The 19,270-nt window shown below is 44.2% G+C and overlaps 1 protein-coding gene across 1 annotated transcript; it reads right to left on the bottom strand.

Moving 5' to 3' along the window:
* Positions 1–5,535: 5,535 nt before the first annotated feature.
* On the bottom strand, positions 5,536–17,954 carry LOC308143470 (3',5'-cyclic-AMP phosphodiesterase 7B-like; the record flags this gene model as incomplete). The annotated part of the gene is given in 14 exon segments (XM_080514290.1): positions 5,536–5,938; positions 6,177–6,257; positions 6,950–7,046; positions 7,143–7,287; positions 8,315–8,406; positions 8,492–8,623; positions 9,643–9,743; positions 10,647–10,742; positions 10,873–10,936; positions 11,250–11,413; positions 13,007–13,096; positions 17,611–17,662; positions 17,665–17,936; positions 17,939–17,954. Coding segments are annotated over 14 exon segments (1,629 nt in total). The 3' UTR covers positions 5,536–5,711.
* Positions 17,955–19,270: the final 1,316 nt, after the last annotated feature.

Raw genomic sequence — 19,270 nt, 5'->3', positions numbered from 1 at the left:
CCCTGCGGCCTCACACACAATCAAGCCGTACGTTTCTGCTTTCTGCACTTGCATTTAATTGGTTATTTCAGTCTGGAATTTCAATGCACAGTAGGTTTTGTTTTGGGCGACGGATCATTTTTGGCATCCAGTCTGGGGGACAATGTCCTGGCGATGTGTTTTGATCGTCGTCACAATGTTTTTCCTGTTGCTTTTTTACCAGTGGCAGCTCCATTTGGTCCTGGCTGAGAGCAGACTGGACGCTAGAGTCCATCACATCATCTTGTTGTGTGATGTGACAAACGGCCTGGCATTTTTTTTTTTAGCCCATATCTCTGCAGTACAATATAAGATGGTGTTTGTATTGACTGAAATTCATCATTTATTTTGCATTTCGAGACACAAACTGAGTGTGTGAAACACAAATCGCTGAAAATAAACAAAAAAAAGGACACTTTTTGACCAGTGACAAGGTGTTTGTGAGTCTTTCATGCAGGGATTGAGCAGTTCCTCTTTTATCAAACAGAAAATAGGCCTACAAGGTCATATACAGTACAAACAGGATGAAAGGGAGTGAAACAAAAAAATCAATCCAAACCCTTTTTCCCTTCCTAAAATGCTGAACCTCTTTCTGCTCAAGCCGCCAGAATCACAGAGAGAGACATCTGCTGAAAGGCTGTGACAAAACTGAAATGAATCCCCGATACTCTCTACAGAGACAGATGAAGACAGAAACCTATAGAAAAGAGCAGAAAATCAGCCCGTGACTAACAACGGGAGATTAACTCTTTCAGTGCCGGCCGTCGGCCACGCAAAGTGAAGCAAAGATAGCATGTGAACACTCAGGAGTTTCATCTTTCACTTTCTACACATGCGGCTTTTGGTCTTTCGCTGCAGCAGAGAGGCCGGGGGAAACGCTTCTCATTTACCAGCTGTGCTCACATCCACGCTGCAGCACGTACGGCAGAAAGTGACTAAAAGATGAGGTGCATTTAATTGATGTAGGAATTAGACGCGTGTCCCAGGAGCTCCCGCCGCTACTGATGGGCCTCTGGTTTGGTCGGTGAAGGGAGATGATTATCTATTGGAGAGCGTGTTTTCACAGAGGGAGTGGTTGAATGAGGGGTAAGAAAGGGGGCTCTGTTGACAGTGTCAATATTTACTATGACACATGCTGGATGAAGACGGACTGATTGCGGTGAATTGTCTGTGTGTGTGTGTGTGTGTGTGTGTGTGTGTGTGTGTGTGTGTGTGTGTGTGTGTGTGTGTGTGTGTGTGTGTGTGTGTGTGTGTGTGTGTGTGTGTGTGTGTGTGTGTGTGTGTGTGTGTGTGTGTGTGTGTGTGTTCAAGTGGAGGGAAGAAAGTTGGGATTAGCAGCATGCATAGATGTCTTACTTCCATCCTCGTCACGCTCCAATGAGCGAACTCGGGGTTAAAAGCGAGACGTTTATCTTGTCTGGAGGATCCCTGCCTTTATGTGTGTGTGTGTGTGCTTTTATTGACTGAGAGACACAAAAACAAATCCCAGGATAATAGGAAATTTAAAGTTTAGTGGCAAAGCTTCTGAAGCAGGCCCATGCTTGTTTGGACCTCCTGGAGTGGATCAAGTCTGTACCATATAATGGAGTTTAATATGAATGTGACAGAATCTACCAGCCTCTTTTGTCTTGCAAATAAGAAATATGTAAATGAGGGAAACACAGGCTGCCTCGGCCAGATCTCTGCTCTGTGCTTTCCCTTTTGCTCAACTCTGTATGACACACTTTCTTGATTTTCCCTCCAAAAACTTATACATATATATATATATATATATATATATATATATATATATTTTTTTTTTTTTTTTTGGGGGGGGGGGGGGGGGGGGGGTGTTTGTTCTCTAGCATTCAGATCAATTGACCCAATGTTATTCTAAATGAAAGGTCTATTTGTAATATTTCCCAAGGCTCACTGGTGAGATTCAAACAGTGACTCATTCCTTTTCATTTTGTTGTTTACTCAGCAAACTACAATTCAACATGAGCTCTCGCTGTTCATGGCCTGTATTTCGACTTCTTTTTAAAGCTTCTTGTTGACATGAGCCCAGGCCCCCAAGCTACGCTTGCCTGACATATATCTTCACATCGATGGTTGACTATCATATTTATAGAGTAAACAAGACCCCACCCCCCCCTCCACCCCACCACACACACACACACACACCCACACATGTCTGATAGGACACTCATCCCTTTCTCCTCCTGAGGCTTTTTTTCCATTGATGTCACTGAAACCCTTTGGTTGCCATCTAGTGGTCAACTGGTCTTTGCAGCATTTGCATGTGAGGAACTAAGAAAATCCTACCGGGCCAAATTCTTTTGTGGCATTTAAATCCAGTCAAATCCAACACACGGGGAAAGAAAAGACATTAAAATCCAGGTGATATTCATTGGAAAGAGTTTATTTCATAGTTCACAGTGCTCAGAGGGCCGTCAGAACACACGCGTTACAGCTGAGGATTCAGACGACACATTTCCGACACTGCTGTACACAAGGTCTCGTCTGGCTCGCGTCAAGGTCCCATATTATACAGTTTTTCGCCAATTTTCACACCAGTGTCAGAGGTTCAACAACGTTTTATTCTAATGTATTCACCCAAAATCCAGCCTTGGTCCTGAACACCGGCACTATTTATCGCTCGTAGAAACGGCGTCATTCAAACAACCCAGTTTGAGCGACAACCTGACCCAGAAGGAGACGGTGAGTTAAAATCTGTGTCTGAATAAGTGACTTAGTTTTTGTTCTTCCAGTTACTACTTACTAAGTAGCTAATGCTCGCTCCTGCTAAGCATTTTTACATTATACAGAATGTATTCAGCACGTCAGTGAGGCAGAGCTCCACTACCATAAGGTGTGGTTATTTCCCCGCATGACATCATGAAGGGGAAAAAAATCTGTGATTGGCCTGTATGAGGACACACTAAGAAGTGAGGAAGATGACAGACTTTCTTCACGTCTGAGGCCTCAAACACAGGCTATGGGGATAAAGGTTACCGTTAGAAAATCAGAAAAAACTGTTTATCGCATAATATGGGACCTTCAATGCACAACTCTGCTTTCTGTGGTTCACTCCTGAATTAAGCGACCAAAAGGTTTCAATCAAAATGTTTCAGTAAAAAGTGTTTACTGAGTCAAAGATTGCACCCAACATAATTTCTTAACTGAGCAAAACTTCAAGTGTTTGAATAAAAAAACCCTTTTTGAGAATCATGTTGAACGAGACAGATTGCAGCATTGTATTAACATTCATTTCAAATGTAAAACCCTCCGCTGGCTGCCTGACAGGTCGAGATCAAAATGACTGGACCCGGAGTGGAAATGAGCAGAGTTGTTAGGTGGCGAAAGTAAATCGGTTATTGCTTGTTCTGAAATAAACTTCAAGCAAACGGCAAAGAAAGAAAGACGTGTACATCAAAAAAAACACTTCAATACTTCACAGAGAGGCGGCGATATCCGTCAAAATCCGTTCATTTCGCGGTAATCTCTTTAAGAAACGTTTACTACAATAGCTTCTATTGATAAAAAGTTGATATATAATAATTCCTCTGGCATATAGACACAGCATATTTGTACTACTCGGTAAAACCTGTATGGCTCAGTTACCCTGTATCAGTGCTAAATCGGAGAGGTATTGGAATACAAGGCAGCCTGACGCTTGCTGTCTGGACCAGGCCTACACGATGGCAGTAACTCACACCGATTCAAATACTACACCTTTTTACGTAGCATATTCATGACGTGATGTCTTACGATGTACGATATTTGACCCCCCCATCCACAAAAAAAACCTAAAACAACTCTGAACAAGGATGCTTAAATCGGCAACTGTTTTGCAAGATGCTCTGGGAATCGGGGCTTTCAGAGATTATTTTGTCCAATTCCCTGTAAAAGCAGCAGCGTCGAAAAGTGACAACAGTGTGGGTAAGATGTGAATAACTTGCTTATCGGTTGAGCTATAAATCGGTGCAATAAACACGGCTGCCTTATTATACCCCGACGAATGACCTTCGACTTTATTGCACGGCGCCTCACGCAAACGGCGTTTATATTGCAGTCACAGTGTGACTTTGGAAAAAAAAACAACCCAAAAAAAAACTGTGGTAGAGATCAATCAATTTGATCAATTTAAACGGTTATTAATATAAGACTACTTATAAGCTGTCCACACTTGATTACCTCATACAATACAGGATCTGAGGTCCTTCGTGAAGCTGGTTTACAGCTCTGGAAACGCCGTGCACTCAGTGGGCGAAGAGTGAAAGTGACAAGCTTTTAAACCGCACACGGCCAGAGCAGATCGCCCAAGTAGTATATACAAATGAGATAATTATTTGTTTTAGCTCTGACCGGCCCCATACGGAGTCAATTCCCCCAATCCACTGAGGCGCTGCGGGATTGTGGTTTACGGAACAGCCAAAGTCAGATCGTGACATCAGGTGTGTATAAAAGAGCGAAATCCCTAAAGAGGTTAACAGAAACCAGGTGCTGAGTTATCATAACAGTACGCCGGCACCTTGACCCCCCCCCCCCCCCCGACACTGGGTGAAGAATCCATCCGGCTGCTACAAGTTCCGTGTGAGTGAGTGTTTCAAAACTGCTGGTATGATCCGAAAGAAAGACGCCATTCAATACGGGCAGAAACCGTCTGTGAGCAGTTCAACAGTTGTAAGAAAGTTTTGTCCAGAAAATGATAAAACACCATAAAAAAAAATAAAAAAAATAGGATTCAGACATTAAGGCTTTGTTGTGTCCGAGCTTGTAAAGTGAAGTTAGAAATGAAAAAAAAAAAAAGGTTTAGAAAGAGAGAGATTTGTCTCACCGACCACAGCCAATAAAAAGACGAATACGTTGGTGAGATTTTGGCATGTGAAGTTCAGTTTTGTACAGGTTACGCTGATGCAATAAGACAAACGCCGTTAAAAAAAAAAAGGCTGTTTTTGTTTTGTTTTTTGTCAAAGAACATCCAGCTGAAAGTGTGAAACCTTTCTTCCGAGGATCCTGACGTACGAACGTTGGTGCTTGAAGATTAAAAACGCACTTCAGTGAAAAGTGTGGACAAGCGAGACACTTGTAATAAAAAGCGTCCAATAGAAGTGCAGGCAGTACACGCACACACACACACACACACACACTCACACAATAAAAATTAAAAATTAAAAAAAACAGACGACGTGAAAAGAGCTTAATAAGTAATAATTCTTTTGAAAAAGTGTAGGATAGTTGATATATTTCATATACTCTTCTTACTCGTTCAAATATTATAGTATCTTGTTTCGTCCTGCACAGTCCAGCTGTCGTTTGTAAAATTTTGGCTTTTAAAGTCTTCCATTGTTCGAGCAGCATTTGTGCGTTTCTCTTCATCCGTCTTCATCCTGCAACCAAAGTCTTTTAATTCGGACGCCTGATTTTCTTTGTTCGCTCTAAAGCACAATCGTCTTCAATACACGCATCCATTTACGAAGGTAATCCGTCTCTTCATCCAGTCGTCACTCTCGTTTCCCTTCTCTCGCAGTGCTCACAGTCCTCTGCTCCAGTAGAGGGAGCTATTTCTCCCGTATCCAGGCCAAACTCCCCGCTTTCAAGAGCCTGCAGGAGGAAATCTGCCTCGAGGACAAGCAAGGAGTCGGGTAAACACTCCCTCTCCTCCGTTTGTAAAGGAAGATGAGACACCCTGGAGGAGTGAGGGGTCCGGGCTAAGGGATGCCTTCGCCCTCGTGGTCGCCTCCCTCGGGCTCGTCGGCGGCGGCGGTGGCGACGGCGTTGTTGGCGGGCGCGCCCGGGGGCGAGCGGGCGCACCGTCCGCTGCTCCAGCACGCCTTGTTCTTGTGCAGGTGGCCCAGCATGGTGCGGCTGAGCGGGCTGGGCTCGGTGAAGCGCTGCCACTCCTCAAACAGCGGCTCTGCAATGTAGGAGATGAACCCTGAGGGGGCACAAACCGTTTCCGTTTGGTTTACACACGCGTTCAGGGCGGCCCGAAGAATTGTCAAACGAACGGCCGAGCCAAAGTAAAGTACGACGCCACCGCCACCACCACCAATCCCCCCCGTGCAACATGCAGTGAAGCAGTAATGGCACACGATTGCTCCACGCTTGTGGACAAAATGACGTTTGGCGTTTGTGTGTATGCGAAGCAGCAGTGGTGGCGTGAGTGCGCTCACCTATCTGGATGGCCGGCACAGAGTCAGCCTGCTGGTTACACAATGGACTGATCTCCAGGTCAAACTGCCTCTCCAGATCTCCTGCAGAGTTGAGAAAAGCACATTTATACACACATTTCGACGCACAGTTTGACGTTTTCAAGATGTGTCAGGTGATTAGAAAATGAATCCCCCCCTGATTTTGATTCGGGTCAGAAGAAGAAGATGATCATCTTGTTTTATGTTTTGCTTTCTCAAGATATAAGTGGTGGGTACCTGTTACCATCAAATCATCAATACTTTCCAAGTCAAATTGACCAATTTAAGTCGTGACAAGTACAGATATTTGAATTAAAATGGCAAAAGTCCTCGGAAACTAAATACTCAAGTACAGTACAGATACCTGGACAATAAAAAAAGTGCAAATAGTTACTTGCTACTGCTGTGAGAATACAAGAATGCACTAGTGTTGGATTCAGGCTTATATGAAGACGATCTATACGCAACGAATAATAATAAAACATTGTGATGGCTGCGACACATCTTCAACAAAAAACAAAAAAGAAAAGAAAAAGGAAGACTTTCCTCCAGAAACATGAGTTACAGTTATTTACAGACCATCATCGGTCAGGCTGGACGACATCGACCCGAGTTGACCAGCATACAACGGTTGAATATTTATGTCGGTCTCCTTCAAGTTTACTTGACAAAACACACACACGAACGCCACAGAACACACTTCAGTGGCGTCCTAGTTTTTTGAAGCGGGCGATAGGTGACGAGGATGTGCCCACCCTGCCTGTAGAACTCCTCACACACCCTCTCGCTCCACTGCCTGCTCAGCTCCCACACCCGGCAGGGGTTACACACATCCGCACACTTCAGGGCGATCTGAAGGAAAGGCAGGAGAGACGCACGCGGGATTAGCGGTACGAATAATTCCTGGGAGTCCCACTGTTGCTGTGGTTCATTTTTTTTCTCCTGTACCTGCAGTATGAAGTGTCTGTGCGACGCCAGCTGAAGGTCCAGGTCCTGGTTATCCAGATGCTCTCTGAAGGTCAGCAGGAACTCGTTCTGCCGGCTGATGTCCGTGGCCAGGATGAGGGAGCCCAGCTGCTGCTCTATGTCCTGCCTGCAGAGTGGAATTACGCATTCATGTCTGTCTGCCGACTGTCCCTCTTTAAAGCAGCGTGCTTATTTGGGGGGGGGGGGGGGGGGGGTTTCAGGGTTAATAGAACAACCTGCCTTTTGCAGTATCTGGGAAAAAAGAAAAACCTGCGTTCGTGGGTGCACGTCTAAATACACTGGTGTGTCATCATCAAAACGTGTCATTGAACATTTTTTATATTTCAAACTTAATGTTCAAGGTTTGAGCTTGAATTTTCTGCCAATACATCTTTTCACTCAAGAAAACTACAAAAACAGTGTAACATCGCTGCAGTTGTGTTCTTGTTGCAATGATATGGTTTCGTGATCATTCCTTTTGTGTCACCCGAACACGCGAGCGATTGGAGCGAGCTGGTCTGTGATTGGCTGAGAGTGGAGAAGTGGGCGGGTCAGGTGAGCGTGCCGACACGCCGCACGTGTCCGTTCGGAGGAGAACAGAGGAGCGGCCCGGTTCTGTTTGATAATAAAGCCACTTCGCAGACAAGAACGTCGTCCTGCTGGACGTTACAACAGTAACGCACAGTGACTTGGAGAAGTAACTTTAATCGGATTACTGGTCTGGAAATGGTAACGCGTTAGATTACTCCTTACTGGAAAACGTGAGAGTAACGCGTTACCGGCATCACTGTTGACGACACAGTTCACCTATACACACTGTTTAGGGCGACTCTTAGCAATTACCAACATAGAAAAACTGATGTTAAGTTTAACACCCATATTAAAGAGACGATGTTCCTGTTCACACGCAAGATATACAACATTTATAGTTTTTGCATGTTGTGAATTGCTCAGAATCGTCCAAAAAACAGCCAAGAAAGGTGAACTGTGTCCTCAGCTTAACTTTATTTACGGCTATGAGGTGAATAGAGTGTATAAAGAGTACCAGGTCCATCTTTAAAAGTGTGCGTGTGTGTGTGTGTGTGTGTGTGTGTGTGTGTGTGTGTGTGTGTGTGTGTGTGTGTGTGTGTGTGTGTGTGTGTGTGTGCTCTTACGACATGTCTGCAGGCAGGTGGGACAGCAGCCCCGACTCTCTCAGCATGCCAACAGTGGACCTCCAGTGGTGACTCTCCAGCACCGACGTGTTCTGCACGGGACACGAGACATCCACAGGGCGTCACACAGAGCTGCGCGCGGACTTCCACGTCGGGACGCTCGCGCGCAACGCTAACCTGGTAGAGCGACGCCAGGTGATGCTTGGTCTTGATCAGAAACGGCTGGTTGACGCCGGGGTGATCCACGTCGTGAGCCGCCGCCGCCATCAGACCCAGAAACACGTCGAGAGGACTCAGCCGCTCGGCCAGCTGTGACATCATCACACCACATGACAGATGTTTAAGTGGACGTGTATGGAGAGAATATCACAATTTTATGTGTGTTATTTCTTCTGGTTCAGAAGTTTCAGTGGCTGAAACTTTCTTTGTTAAAAAAAAAAAAAAAAAGAAGAAACAAATGTCACTTTCATTTATATTTTAGATTTATGATTTACCACACAAAGCTGCGAAGATAATAGTAGTGATGAAACGTCATGAATACATCGCCAGTTTTTAACATGTAAAGTTAAAATTATTCTTTTTAAATGCTTCGTTTTCAGTCTGACAAGAAGCAGTCAAGAATGTCGCTTTAGAAGAATTTTGAATTCACAGGAAATGCAACGCTGTCAAGTGACGGGGTTTTACATTGAAATGAAATATAGACAAAAGTCAACAGTCCCCTATCGACACCAATCATAATCTGAGGAGTAACAGAAAAGAAAAACCACTTCAACCCCTTGAAAAAAATAAAAGTCCTTGTTTTATTTTATAAAAACACATTTTTTTCAAACTTTCAAAATCTGAAAATCACATTTAAATAATCGAGTTCCACTTCATAACAAGCCAGCGTGTGTTATGGCGAGGAGAGTGATGCATTGTGGGGACACGGTGAGCACACCGAAGAAAAGGGTGCCTGTTATCTATTACACACCAGCGTGTGTCTGTGTGTGTGTGTGTGTGTGTGTGTGTGTGTGTGTGTGTGTGTGTGCGTGTGTGTGTGTGTGTCGCATCGAATTTCATTTAGAGCTTTTAACAAAATGGGCACCTTAACAAAGTGCTTCCCAGGGCAGCAGAGGACACAAAGGCAATTAACTGAATAAGGAAAAGATGCAGAGACCCTTAATCTGGTCAGAGGCCTTCCAAGATTTCCTCATTGCTATGGATGGACGTGTCGCAGAGCCTCAGTGAGCGGGAATAATCCATCAGGGAGCGAAGCTAATAGAATATGTCAAGGAGAAGCTTTACAGTGTGCAGTCAGTGTGTGTGTGTGTGTGTGTGTGTGTGGTTACCCTGGGCTCCTTCAAGTAGCAGTACATGGCCTGAGTGACATCAGCAGCATGGACAGCGTTGTGGTAGGGATTGTGGGAGTGGTAGTCGTCCTGCACCATACCTGGCAAGACACCACGTCCAGTCAAACTATTATCTACTTCTGTCAACACGTCAGATCGGCCGATTGAACACACGTTAACAGTGTTTCAACCTTTTATTATTATTGCCTAAAGTGCTTGCTTACCTTCACCTAAAGCACAAATATACATATATTGTATCATATAAGTAAAAACTGGGAAAACAAGCTATAAGCACATGAAATAGAAGGGGAAATAACCCTGAAATGACTAGAATTTGGAAAAGAAAACATGCAAGACTGCTTGAGGCAAAGCCGTTAAAACAGCTAAAATGTCAAAATGGTCTTAAAAGAAACTTTAAAAAAAAAAGGATTGAAACTGCAGAATTCCAGACTGCAGAAGTAAAGAAATGTTCACCAACCTGAATTGGAAATCACGCTTCATAAATACGATATAAAACACAGTTTCTGCATGAAAACTATATATAAAACCTGAGAAGTTTATTCTGCCTCATTTTTAAAGGTCAAATGTGTTTTGTGGCTCCTGTTAAACTTGATTTGGTGGAAAGTGGCTTCAAAAAGGTTTCAGACTGATCCAGGTAGTAGGAAACATTATAAATATCTGTTAAGTACCTGGGGAACAAAAAAAAAAAAAAACTCCATCTCTTTGTAAAGACAGAAAGAATGTTGTAATCTCATGTTAAGTTTCAGTCCCTACAGCAGGTTCTGTGCTTAATCCATTCGTACAATTTGTCGTACTACACGTGTTGTGTGGTATCAGATTGTAGATTTTTGAAAGCGGCTGGCGTTGTCACATTTGTGCAGTTAAAAGCCTGATCTTTGTCACAATGACAGAATAGTGGGGCAGGGGTGAGCCACGTCTCCACACGGCAACAGTTCCTTTTTTTTTTTTGTTTCAATCTTAAAAAAAATTTAATAACAATTTACCTAGAAACCTGTGCAGCTTGACCATGTCCAGCTGGAAGTGGTGGATGAGGCCGTAGACATTGAAGAGATGGCACATCAGAGTCACCAGGCTGTTACCTGGAGAACACAAGACCACGGGATTGTTGCACAGTTTTTTAGTTTTTTTATTTACTATAAACAGAGAAAAACCGTTGTGAGGGACGATGTTAAAAAATGAGGGAATCAAAACAATAACACATAATCTCACCATTCGTAAGACGGTCGAAGAGGAAAATGTCAAAGTTCCAGGTGCCTGCTTTCGATAGCATGTGCTGTAGACAAAGAGAGACGAGAGATCAGCTTCTCACGTCGTGACAAGAGGCGATGGAAAAAGCCCTCCGTTACTCCCCTTCGTTTAATCGACTCCAGTGAGACTGCAAGTAAACAAGAGGACGGAGGGGCTCTTCCTCACTGTGGGAAAAGATCTAAATCCACAGGGACTTCCAGGCGTCTCTGCTTTCTCTATTATCAACGCGACACAACTTTGTACTCAGGAAGACGGATGGATACACATGACAGAGTTCGGTCAATTTGAACCTGTTTGATTGATTGTGTTTGTGTTTGTGTGTGTTTGCATGTCCTTACAGCCGCCTGACCCAGGTAGTCATCATCAAGGAGGTGGAGGGATCCGGGGGTGTAGGGCACCAGCCCCCTCAGTAGCCGGGAGTCGTGGCAGTACCTCTGGAAGCTGAGCAGACGCTTCACCTTCCTCCTGGTGCCGGACTCTACCTCCCCCTGGTGGCCACTGGCTGAAATCACCAAGGAACAGAAAGGCAGCGGGGGACAGGTGAGAGATTTTTTTTTTTTAAACGGTCATCCTCCTTGGTATAAAAAAAAAAAAAAAAAAGTAGTTCACGCAGCATATTTGTATTTATCTGAGGCGTTTATATCGGAGCCAAGTCGCCTCCGCTGAAGGCCGAGTTAAAAGCCACCTGTCGCAGGGAAGCGACATTGTTTAAAAAAAGTGAGGATAACGTTTCCATTTTTAGACGGCATTACAGGAAAAAAGCCGCACGCAGTTGTGTAACAAGTGAATTAGCAGAACTTCGCTGAAAAAAAACAACTAAAAGAGTTCAAGCACAGAACAGTTTGTCAGATACACGGAGCAGACCGTCCTTGCAAGTATAGTTTCAGAAAGTTACATAAACGGTCCGACATAGTTTCCTTTTATTTATGATCAATACAAGTGTGTTGTTCGTTGTTTTTTTACTAGTAGTTCTACAAAGCCTTTATTCATTCTGGCTCTCCAGTTCAATTGTTGTTTGCGTCAAATTGTTAAAGTTACTTAAATCAAATATGAAATGAGGAATATGTGATTTATTAAAATATTGAGTATTGCATTAAATATATTAGATATCATTTAATTTACCCAAGTTTACAATATTTGTCACAATCTTTGCTCTCGTATGTAGATCTGTTAGCATTATATTGGGAATAAATGTACTTGCTGTACTACAATAAAGTCATTCAGTGTAACATCATATGTTATGTTAACAATGTGAAAATTGTAGAAACCACTTAAGGGTGTTTTATTGGATTTGAGTATCTCAAAACGTGATGTTTGTTCACATCCTGATTCCAGAAAGCAGAATAAAAGCTTCGACTCAGATTTCCAGAGGCGGACTGAACAAAAAACAGACACATACTGTTGCTTTTATCCTTATTTATGAGGCTGAAACACAAACTGTGGCGACGGCGGGAGCATCTGGCTCCTTGAGGAAATATTTATCAAAGCAAAACTCAACGACGACAACATATCCATTTGGGTACAGAGCCAGGAGGACCAGAGGACAAGTACAAAGCCTGAAACATTTAAATAAGAGCTTCAAACTTTTTTTCCAGTTATTTGACTAAACGTGTTATTCTGTTGTCTTGTTCCTGAAGCTTCTTGAAGACCGTATGGATCTGCATAAGTGCTATGAGGATAAAAGGTTTTTCTTTTTTAATCCAAATCTTCAATTACAATAAATAAAACCTGTTTAATTTGGATCCACTTGCAACAGCTTGTTGTTTTGGAATATTAATAAGCTGCCGAGAAGAGTTCATTTCAGCTGCGACCTGTGCAGCGAGAGATTAAGGTGCACGGCGCTGACACCTGACGGCAGCGGGATTCAAACCAGCAGGCAGTTCAGGAGCCCCAAGGTCAGCGCTGCCCTCAATGCTACTAACATACTGAAGAACACACTAACATTTTAAAACAGATTTTAAACAACTAAACTCAACATCTGGGAGGCTGAAGTCCATGTTAAAACACATTCGCGGTTGTTCAAAGCACTCGTGTGTTTGACTCCACTCGGTTTTGTGGAAAGAAAACTTGTGAAATTTTAATCGCGAAAACTCACTTTTGAGGACGCGCAGGTCAATCAGCGGATAGGAGCCTCGTCTTCCGGCCAGCAGCACTCCGGCATGCCCACTGCTCTGTCTGCCATCAGCTGGGCAGCAGGGACAGGAAAAGGACAGGGAATTATTTGTTTTGTCGACATCATTTATTGACACGGCATTGCTGGAGGGCGAGGAGAAACAAGAGGTTGGAGAACAACGGAGGGACAAAGCAAAGGATGGAGGAACAAAGAGCGGAGCAGTCAGTGGGGGATCCCGAGAGGACACGTGTTCGGAAAAAAACCGGCTTCACAGAATCTGATTTTATTGCCTTGTTTTCAGGCCCCCCCCCTTTTTTTTTCTTTACAAAACAAGAAGATCTTTGATGACAGTGAGTCACTGGGACACTGTGTAAGTGTTCCAAGCTTGCAGGAGGAACATCGATTGTTGATTTCATGCTACTGTGCAGCTTTTTTTTTTTGGAGCGTGTCTGAACTGGGTTTCTTCTCCTAATCCGTTCGCCACTGAATTGAGAGCATCATACGGCACTTGTGCCGTTTTTAGTCTTTGCTGTCGTTTCACACTGGTGTTAATTGTTTGGGGTTTTTTTGCAGTTATGAGGCAGAGGTATTTACATTTCTGCTGCATAATAACACCCCATAAGCACACTTTGTCCAAAAAGGAGGCGTTTCGCAAGCAATCTGTAATGTCTGCAAAGCTGCACAAGGAATCTTCTGAGGTTGAGTTACCCCCCCCGTGTGGGAGCCTCTCGGGTTGGGGAAGACGCACAAGAGCACAGTAGAATCATGAATACTGAATACCGCCTCTATTTAAAAATGCACAATCCAGCCACCCGGCCGCCGAATGACAAACACGACACAACAGAACGAGTTTCCAAGTAACGGCACGCAGGCGCACGCGTGACACTTTACCACTTGAATAAACTAAAAAAAAAACTATGGGAATGCTGAATAATTCACAGGTCGGGAGCGAGGAACTGGAGCGTATTATATTCCGGAGCTGACCGGTTCACGTCAACCTCCGTGACTCCCGCTGAAGAGACGCTGAAAGCACCAGGTGCTGTTGTTGGAGTCACTGTGTTAAGACTGGAGCTGCAGTTTGTAGGCAGGTGCAGCATTTTAGTGCGTCGATATGAGCGTATTGAAGGATCATCTGTTTTCGGAAGGAAGAAAGTCGTAATCCCCCCCCCCCCCCCCCCCCGATTCACGCGTGTTAAAAGTCCAACAAACAAATGGAAGGTGCTCAGGGAACCTGACTCAGCCTGTTAAACCGAGGCAGAAGAGTCCCGTTGGCCTAGTTTGTGCAATAAAAGGAAGGAAGGGGGGGAAGGCCTCTTTGCTCTTTATCCTGTGTTTTGGCAGGCAGACAGAGGAGGAAATACATCTTCTGGAAAAAAGAAAAAGAAGAAGACTGCAGTAGCTCTTTAATACAGAAAAACACATTCACACAAACGCCACTTCTCTTGTTTGTATTCGAGCTCTGGCTCCATACTGCTATTTCATGTCAATCCCTTTTTTTTTCTTTTTTTTTTAAAATTTCTTCTTCACTTCAGGTTCCTGTCTGCTCATCCTCCTCCTCCTCCTCCTCTCCCTCTTTCTCTCTCTCTCCCCATTATTTCTAAATCATCCCTCGTTCTTTCCTGCTCAACATCGACTCCCCCGCGCTCCATCTGATCCATCCTTCCGTCTCGCCTCCCATCCCCAGTTCCTCCTCTCCTCCTTTAACTCTCAGTGTGGTAAATAGGTCATTGTCTCCGCGCAGCACAGAACTGGGTCATTTAGGATGGAAACGTGAATCACGTCGGGGGGGGAAAAGGCTGTTTAAAGGAGCGGGGCGACGTGCGCACGCCGGCGTGTGAACACTCGCTGCCCATGTGCACATACAAACACGTAAAATGAGGTTAAACCCAAATGCGAAAACAAGATCACATGCTTGGAACACACACACGCGCGCACACGGGGGAGCTGTTCTGTTCATATGTTCAGCTGGCTTCAGAGAATCTGTGGGTGTTTGAGGCACAGACTGTGCTTTGGGGGCTGATCTCGACGGAGGGATGTATTGCTGCCATATGCAGAGCCTGTGTTTGAGGCTGACAGCTTCAAACGCAGCCTCCTGGATACAGGCGACTCGCTGGCCGTGCAGCGACGCGGCGTTAATTGTTCACCTTATTCTATTGTCCTCTTTCACGCAGGAAAAGTCATGACAGCCCGCGACTTAAGACAACAACAGTGAACAGGCAATAGTCGTTATCAAGAATTGTTTGGTTATTGATCATTCTAAAATATAACGAGGGGGTACGTCAACGCACGGTTGTGCAAGGTACAAGTACCGCATGTTCTAAGAGCGCGCAAGTGCGATAAACGTGGGTTTTTCCAGATAGACGACATATTATTTGTAACATTTAAATGGTCTGGGATGAATTGTAATGTTTAAAAACAAAAAAGCTGCGTCATTGTATTTAAAAATTTATTCGACATAGTCCAGAGCAACTTAATGTGTTGTTTTCATCTTCATGACGCATTTTTTGACCGATGGAATAAATACATTTCTCGGAATGACTTTTGATGAGAAGCTCACATGGAAGCCGCATATAAAATATTGGTATGTGTAAATTCTGATTCCAGAATTACATAAAAATAAACTCAACTTATTAAATAACTCCCTGATTTTTCCATATCTGAGTGATGGTGTGACAATATGGGGAAACAATACGTTGACAATGATTTTAAAAGTGAACTAATGAAGGGTGAACGGACAACTTGTCCTCGGATGAGATTTCAGATTATTTTTGGGGGAAAATAAACCCTGTACAATGTAGTTTTACATTTTATTTCTAATTGATATTCTATACATGTTTCATATATCTAGTATATGTCTATATATATTTAGTATCGTATCATATGGCTTTGTTTCTCACGAAGAATGGTCTTCTTTGAGCACAGGATGCCCCCCCCACCCCGAAAACTGCGCATACACGTTCCACCTCAGTAACGACTGCATCAGTCATATTTAAATCATGTCTTTCACTGTTACCGAGATACTTTGAAATCCAATCCTTCAAATCAATAATTCTGAAAAAGCATGTAACGTTGCCCCTGCGTGAGCCCTGCAAACCCAAGAGGTCGGGTTTCCAACAGTTTTAACGAGCACCTGAACGCATCATGTAAAGCTGGAACTTTTGAAGCTGCATTTCTAACTTTACGGCTTATTTCTTTTCAGAAATGTTACAAATGAGTCACCTTTTTGTACTTCCCCGCTTTGATTTTAAACTAAGCTTGAAATTTAAAAGACGAGTCTGAACATCAGACTATCAAATCAAAATAGTAGCAGTTTTAAGCCTTTTTAAACCTTCTTCGGCCTCACGATGATTTCACACGAATCGTATCTTTTCTCTTCTTTATTTACTTCTGCTTTGTTTTGTTGCAACTCGTCAGCAAACGTCAAAAGAGAAAATCTTGAAGTCCTTTCATTCTGTTTTTAGGAGTAATTAAAAAAATAAATAAAAAAAAAACCCATGTGCACTTTTTGTACTTAAATCTAAATAAACCATTTTAACCCTTCTCGCTGCTTCCTGTGTTAAATGTCATGATGACTCATTATCAAAACGAGCAGTTTATCTCATGCCGTCTCGACACAGATCGCCTTTCAGCTCCGACAAGATGCGTCATCGGGAAACTCGCAGGCAAGTGAACGTCCATTTTCTTTGTAGCGACTCAGAAAAAAGGTATAAAAAATAAAAAAACACCCTGAAGCTTGAGTCATCACTTAATGAGCAAAACAAAGCAAGTGGAGTAAAGTCTGACATCACAGTCACATCAGCTCATTAGAATCACTGCCATGTGTGACGGCAGTCGGGCAGAAACTTTGGATTTCCTTTAATTACTTTTGCAATGACTTTTTAAACTTGTTAGACTGTATTGAATCGAATTGTCAAAGATCTTTGTATTAGTCTTTATAATCAGTCCAAATTGCCCCCCCCCCCCTTTTTTTTTTTAAAGATATCCATTGTTAATTATGAATATTTACTTTATCCACTGTCATTACTGTGAGGGTGTATCTCCTGTTAAGTAACTGCTGGGTTCAAACTGTCCAAAGTGTTACGTTGCGTCACCAGATAAACAGATTTGGGGCTGATTTCTGATGTCACGGTGGGACAGATGCGGCTCGTCAGACGGTGACGCCGCGCTACGCTGTGGACACAAATCCCCCCCATTTCTGTGGCGACTCTGCACTCTGGCCTGGATTGTGCTTAACCTTTGTCGCAATCGACGTCACTTCACAGACACAGATGCGCGTTTAAAAAAAAAAAACCACGGCCAGATAATCCGTCACATATCGCACTCGTGTACTTGTCAACAGTGAAAACATAAACGCAGACGTGAGAATAAATGTCCAGCGCAAAGGAAAACGGTTCAATTGGTAGAGTTGCATTTAAGGGATATTTGAGATAAATGACGTGTTGTTTAAAACTGAGCCAAAGTAAATGAAAGTGTCGGGAACGTCGTTCCGGTGCAACGTGCACGGCTGCTGGCTCAACCTGAACCCGACAACATACAACATGAAATATTCCGCAGACAGTGTCAAGAGACGTTCCTGATGTATTTACCTTCCAGATGTGCACTCCTGCTCTCCAAGTCCTCCTTCACCACCTCCTCACCACCTCCTCCTCCTCCTCCTCCTCCTCCTCCTCTTCTTCTTCTTCCACCCAAGAGGTCCCCTGGCTCCCCTCGGACCCCCGGGGCCCCCCCCTGCGGGCCCTCCAGGCCGCCCTGAGCTGCCGTATGAGAGCCGGAAGCTCCAGAGCCAGCGACAGGCCGCCGCAGGTGACGGGGGGGGTCCTGAGGGGACCCCACACCGGCGAACGGGGCGCCTCGTCCGGACAGACCCCGACGCCGAGGCCGGGGTCTCGCATGCCGAGATCGGGGCCCCAGAGCCCTCGAGTACGGGCATGGTGACACGACGCAGGGATGGATGGATGGACGGATTGACGGACGAGACAAAGGCACTTGGAGGTGACGGCAAAAAAAAAAACAAAAAGAGGGAAGAGGGATGACAGAAGGACAGCAGCTCGCCGTCAGGTAGCCATGGGTGAAGGAGAGCAGCAGGTACTCGGGAGAGTGGCGGGGTCTGGAGAACGAGCTGAAGAAAAGCGGGGAGCGACAGAGGGACAGAGGGAACGAGTGCAAAGAGGGATGGATGGAGGAAGACGACACAAAGAAAGTGAAGCGGGTCGAAGCCAGGAAGCGGAGACGGGGTGAAATCTGTGCGTTGTCCCTCTCGCCCAGAGCCGGCTACTGACAGTCTGCTCCCTCCTCCTGCCGCATTCTCTCTCTCTCTCTCTCCCCCTCTCTCTCTCTCTCTGCCGTCTGGCTCGCGCCAGCGATGTTGTGGAGAATGTAGCCCCTCCTCCCTCTCCTCCGAGCTCCGCTCACACACTCTCTCGCTCTGAACCGCCGCAAAAATCAATGGGATTTTGTTTGGAAGACGGTCCAGAGCCGGAGATCAGTGTGAACGGGGTGGCGTGAGGTCAACATCATACTTTGCTCAGAATAATATCGGTGTCAATCGTGTAGATTTTTTATATTTTACAGTCATACGTGAGAATCTAAATAATAAAAGAACACAAAGAGTAGATGAAAATCTAAAATAGTACTAGAGGATGGTATTAAAATGATTCTTTTTTTTTTGAAGCGTCTTTGAACAAAACGCTGAAGCTTAAGAATTGTGTCCAGTGGATGAACTGGGCGCCCTGCATGGCAGCTGGCCCCATACTTTACCATTTTAGAAAGAGAAGTTGAAAAGGAGCACGGGCTTTTCAATATTTTACTTTATTTTAACGGCCTGATCCGAATCAGAGAAGTCCCCCTCCAGGGTCTCTTTGGTTATCTGGTGGCGGCAAAGTCGCTTGATTCTTGATCTCTGGTATCACAAAGGCAGTTATCGAGTCGCTTTACCTCAGACGTTAGTCGACTGGCTCAAAGTGTACTCGTGTAAAAAAATACTAATAAAAACCTCAACATTATTAACTGAAAAGAGCTGAGATATTAACTTAAAGTGAGAAAAGAAAAGCCATACCTGGAGCTTTATTGTGTTGTGGCCAATCAGCCATTAGTGAAGTGAATATGACCCTACTCTTGCTTGGTGGTACCACTTGCTCTAGATTTTATAAAATGTGAGCTTCAGCATAAACACACAGCCTGTTTTTCTTTTTAAATGTCATAAACACCCAACGGCTTCACTAATGGACGTCGAAATCCACGTAATAA

The sequence above is a fragment of the Blennius ocellaris genome, assembly GCF_963422515.1.
Source record: "Blennius ocellaris genome assembly, chromosome: 18".
In the NCBI taxonomy this organism is placed as follows: Eukaryota; Metazoa; Chordata; class Actinopteri; order Blenniiformes; family Blenniidae; genus Blennius; species Blennius ocellaris.
Note: the sequence above shows the minus strand (reverse complement) of the source record. Positions and strands in the feature narration are given on the sequence as shown.